This window comes from Scaptodrosophila lebanonensis, unplaced genomic scaffold (assembly GCF_003285725.1).
Source record: "Scaptodrosophila lebanonensis strain 11010-0011.00,11010-0021.00 unplaced genomic scaffold, SlebRS2 tig00000085-arrow-pilon, whole genome shotgun sequence".
NCBI classification, from domain to species: domain Eukaryota; kingdom Metazoa; phylum Arthropoda; class Insecta; order Diptera; family Drosophilidae; genus Scaptodrosophila; species Scaptodrosophila lebanonensis.
This window is the reverse complement of record NW_022060564.1, coordinates 3,644,232-3,649,427: the sequence shown is the minus strand read 5'-3', so window position 1 is coordinate 3,649,427 and position 5,196 is coordinate 3,644,232. Positions and strand designations below refer to the sequence as shown.

General features: G+C 36.6%; 1 protein-coding gene across 1 annotated transcript; it reads left to right on the top strand.

Annotated features, from left to right (window-relative positions):
- Window positions 1-1,200: 1,200 nt before the first annotated feature.
- LOC115626417 (inner centromere protein A) lies at window positions 1,201-4,829 on the top strand. Its single transcript, XM_030521785.1, has 3 exons — window positions 1,201-1,253; window positions 1,311-2,073; window positions 3,186-4,829. Exons 1-3 carry the CDS (start codon window positions 1,251-1,253, stop codon window positions 4,694-4,696), a joined length of 2,277 nt encoding a protein of 758 aa, XP_030377645.1. The 5' UTR covers window positions 1,201-1,250; the 3' UTR covers window positions 4,697-4,829.
- The last annotated feature ends 367 nt before the right edge of the window (window positions 4,830-5,196 follow it).

Here is a 5,196-nt window from a genome sequence, read left to right as displayed (position 1 = left end):
TGTTTGCTGTAAAGATTTTCGATTTGCGATTTGCATTTCATGAATGATTCATGTGCCAATTTTTCAAATGGCGCCAACGGCATTTTGCGGATACTTACTCCACAATTTCTATTTGACTTCAGAAAATAAGGGTTGGGCTGATGGTTGGTGAATTAAATGAGTCTCCCAACTGATTTACTATAGTATATAGCGGAAAGTAGAATTTGAAACTTAAATAATATCTAGAATATAAGAAAGACCCATTGAAATTGCCGATTTTTCAAATGCATGCTAACACAAAGATCACAATTTTTTTCAGTTGCTGCGCAAGATATTTTATTCTTTTCTATATTAACAACTGGCATTAATGGGTTTAACAAAGATCAAAAAATGTCCTACTTACTTGAACTAACTTCAAAACCACGAAAATAACCTAGCCCTAAATCTAAAATATAATAGATAATAGACTAGCCGTAAGTAGACTTGAAAGAATGCACATTCTCGATCATCCGGCTAAAAACTAGTTAACCAAATGAGTTATATCTCAACCTCACATTGAAAATAAGTAAAATATAATAGAAAGTTTCACTGGAAACTCTTTGTGTCTGTTAATATTAATTATAGCTAACTGAAATTTTGTTTAATTTATTGTCTTAAGACAGAGTGTAAATGGGGATAACGATCAAACTAATTGAGTGTCCTTCATCAATTTGCTTTAGAGCTATACAAATTGCAAAAATAGTCTAGAGAGTATCCTATTCAAGTGGAAAGGAGTGTACCTTTGAAGAACTTTGAATGAAGCTTTTTGGTACTGTCTGTAACTAGAGTTGGAAGACATTTTGAAAGAATAATGGATTATTTTAGAACCGGGCTGAAACCAGTTTCTGAAATCAAATGTCAACATTATAATTCAAATACTTTCTTGATATAGCTTTTTCTTCTTATACTCTTCCAAACAAACAAAGACTTAACAAAGAAAACTCTTTGCATCATCTTTTTTATCTTTTAAGCTTAGATTATTCATTTTAATTTTTTTATTTTAATATATATAAAATGTTAAAATATATTTTAATAATTATAATTTAATGTACCGACAGATAAATAAAACAAAACAAAAGTGTATTTCTCCCGAAATAATACGTTTGTGCTTCAAAAATATTTCATGCTGTTAAAAGCAAGCATTGAAAAGATTGCCTTGAACTGGAATAATCAATAAAATCAGTTTATATTGAAAGACGTATAAGTGAGAAACGCATTTATAACACTTGAGCATGGTAAGTTCTGCATTCGAAAAGTCTTACAATAGACGGAAATGAATTTGTTGCTTTAAGAATCGCTTGCGAAATGGGAACCGTGTGGATAATGAAGCGACAAAAATCCGTTTGAATCGTCCAGCTGCCCCGGCCAAGTGCAAGGTCAATAACTATGGACTGGCCCGTAAGTCTTCACTTATGGGGATAACACAGAAGCGGAAGACGCCCTCCTATGAAGTATGCGAAGAGGATCACACCACTTGGATAAAGGCACCGGGCGAGATAATTGGAGTGGAAAACAAATATATAGAGCAATTAGGCATGGACATAAAAAACTTTTTCAATCCCGTTTTTGAGCGTCTCGATGGGACATTAGAGCCCATGGCAAAGGAATCAAAAATGCTGGCCAATACTAGCGAGACGAAGGTGAGAAGAGTAACAGGAGTTGTAAACAAACAGACAAAACTGAGAGAGCAGCGACAACAGCCGTTTAAGACAATTGTGACTTCATATTTAGAGAAAGAGAAACAAGGCGAAGAAAAGACGAAAGTTAATTTTCAAAAGCCGCAGGCAGTTTTTAACCAACAGCAGCAAGAACAGAAAGAACAGCAGCAGCCAATGGAGAAAGTAGCGAAACGCATTCCACCTCCAGTGCCCAAGCGACCCCCGAAACTCGCAGGTCGTCCATCAATTCTGAAGGCACCAACACTAGTGGGTCGTCCACCGATTCCGCAGGCTTCCAAAATACCAGAGCGACGTCCTCTTCGCAAATGGACACCCATACAAGACCTAACGCAAGTGCAAGGTGCAACCACAAAAACGAGCCCCGCAACAGCAACTGGTGAGTATTTAAAAAAGAAAATAATATTTAACAACAATGTTTATTGAGAATGTTTATTGAGAGACTATTCTTTTTCAGTTACTTTTCAGTTGACAGGAATTTATAGTAATGTGTTTTATTTAATTTATTAACTTTGCACACAACGAATCCTTTTAAAATTGTTGATTGGTTGGATGAACTTTAAATTCTCGTTTTTATTCAATTTCTACAAATGAGATACAAGTACTGATCAATTCCTTAGTTCAAATTTCGCCTTCTTAATAGCTATATACAATTCTGCCAGATTAGATTGGTAACAGAGCTGTTTTAGTTGTTGGTTTATGCTTCTATTTGTAAAGGTAATTGAAATACTCCTTGGAGTTACAATTATAATCCCATCAGGGTCGTAATGATGGCAAACTTTTTAGTAAAAAATATTATTGTTTTGTGTCCATCCACAGGTCTTTTTAATATTTTCGACTTTTTTCTATATCTATTCATTTTTTCTTTATTTGCATTCAAATTGTATGTAATCTGATAAACTTTTCTTCATAAATATCAACTCGGAATAGATGTAAATATTGGTTAATTTATACGAAATGTTTCCTAATTCATATTTTCTTATTATTTTCTTCAAAAAGAAAGCATAGGAAAATAAACGGTGTAGGCCCCGAGTACTTTTCTCATATTTTCTACTTCTATTATTTTCCAATTCTTCTCGATTTTTTTTTTAAATTAAAAAAATAATTGAATTTAATAGATCGTCTATAATAGCGCCAGCTTTGTAGCATCGGCTAAGTTGTTTAAAAAATTGAATTACATATTTAAAAATTCTTTGAAATTCTTTACAAATTTAAAAAATTCGTTCAAAAGAAAAACATTTTATTCAAGTACTTCAAAAATCACAAATAAAACTATTACCAGCCTGATTGCTAATTTAATTCATTAATCGGTTTCAAAACAGTGCATTAGTTTTTAAAATTCCTTTTATTAGGAGTTGGCTTTCCTTCTACCCTTTGCACCAAATTTCACATTTCAAAAAAAATTGTTAACGAAGAATATTGTTTCAGTTTTTTTTAGTTTCCCCTCTTTATTCTTAACACACTTTTTCCACAAATTTGGCAAATTTCCAGAAAAACTGGGTGATCGTGAATGGTTGAACTGTAGACCGCAGGAGCAGGAGCTGGACAATAAGAAGTCATTATCGGCAGAGACGATTTCGATTCGACCAAGTCAGTTGGAGAGACAATCTGAAGAATTAGACGACTTGACGAATTCGATTCGACCACCTCAGTTGGAGGCACAATCTGAAGCTCTAGACGCCTTGACCCCTCGTTTGACAAATCCAGCTCAGTCCAATGCTGCTGTTTTAGATATAGTATCTAATATATCGTCTAAAACAACGCTAGCTTCTCGCTCTTCGCATTCCGATCAGGGACGGCTGCGGGTATTGGTAAAACCCACGCCTGTAACTCAACCACCTTTCGAGCTCGTAAACGCCGCCGATGTGTATCAGGTACTTGAGATGCAAAGTGGGGTTGACACTGCCAAGGGGGTTATGGATATTCTGCTAGCACAGATAAACAAAAATACAACAACGGATGTGGGAGAAGCTTCGGAGTCAGATGAGAGCGAGAACAAAAAGCCAAATGAAAAAGTGGATGTTCCAACACCACGCACTCCCGCAAAACATGAAAAGTTGAGCAAATTGTTTAATAATCAGTTTGTACGGCCCATCAATAAACAAGAGATAAACTATAGCCCCAAGAAACTATCGCCGCCCATGTCTCAAGCACTTGGGGGCAGTAAGAACACGCAGAAGCAGAAGCGTCAGAAAGAAATGCGTATGAGTAGTCGCCCGAAAAAGCATGAAACGCTAATTTCTGAAAACTTTGCCATTTCCTACACTGCAAGAACGGACTTTGAGAAGCGCTCGAATCAGGACAGAAAGGACACAAAAGTACAGCTTGATGATCTCAGCGAATATGTGGATTACGCTCTACAGCAGATGGAGAACACCCAGCATACCGAACAGGCCCAACAAGTGGCTGCTGTGGTGCCAGTAAAGGTTAGTCGCAACCCGTTTTTGGAAAGCCGGAAGTCCATCGAAAGTTCCTCCAAAGAACTGCACTACTCTCGAACCACTAATGAGCATCTACCCTCACCTAAGCGCGCATGCATTGTGCCAGCCCCGAAGCGCGAGCGTCGATTTATGCTGCAAACCAGCGACTTCATGTATCCGACCCCCAAAGATCTGCGGTCTATACCTCTGTACGATGTGGGTGTCACCAGAGATGATAATGTCACGCGCGATCTGGTCAACTGTACACTTGAGCTCTACGAGCACGTTCATCAGCTGCGCAACGAGGTGAGGCGTCGCGAACAAATTGAGGATCTATTCGCTGTGGGCCCTTATCGAAGGCACAAGAAGGACAGATCCGTGGGCGGACGAGGTGGGCGGCTAAATAGAACCAGCTCGGAATCGATACGCGAGTTCTTCATCAACACTCCCATGACCTTTATTTATATATTTGGAATTGTGGCCATATTCATCATCTTTCTCAGCTATGGCCAGCAGCCGGAGCCGGCGACATTTTGGGAGCAGCTGCTGATGAAGATCGATAAAATGCTCAGCTTGACTTAATCTAAATTATTTTAACTGCAACACATACGAGTATGTATTTATATTTTGATATTTTTAACACACTCCCTGTCTAAATAGCAAACAATTTAAGCAATTTCTGCAATAAATATAGAATAATGTTGCATAATTTAAAGATTCATTTTAGAAAAGAAAACAAAGCTGTGCCTGCCAGCTTTTCTGATTTTTGCATGGAATACATTTCTTTTATTATACTATGTATACATACAAGTATTTGATTGTTATTTATGTATTTACTTTTTATTTAAATGCAAAAATACTTTGTTTTTTAAAAGGTGTAGCTGTCCATTAAGATGAGTGATTACAATATTTAGTGAAAATTCGATCGAATAGAAATAAAACGGAGCAACAAAAGTGTTGTTCTGCAACTTAATCAAGAAATTAATGATTGCAAGCAATATTTGCTGATAAACTTCAATCAAGAGCCTTGTTTTTATATCACATAAGACAGCTATAAGAGCTGGCAAAAACTGAAAGCATTT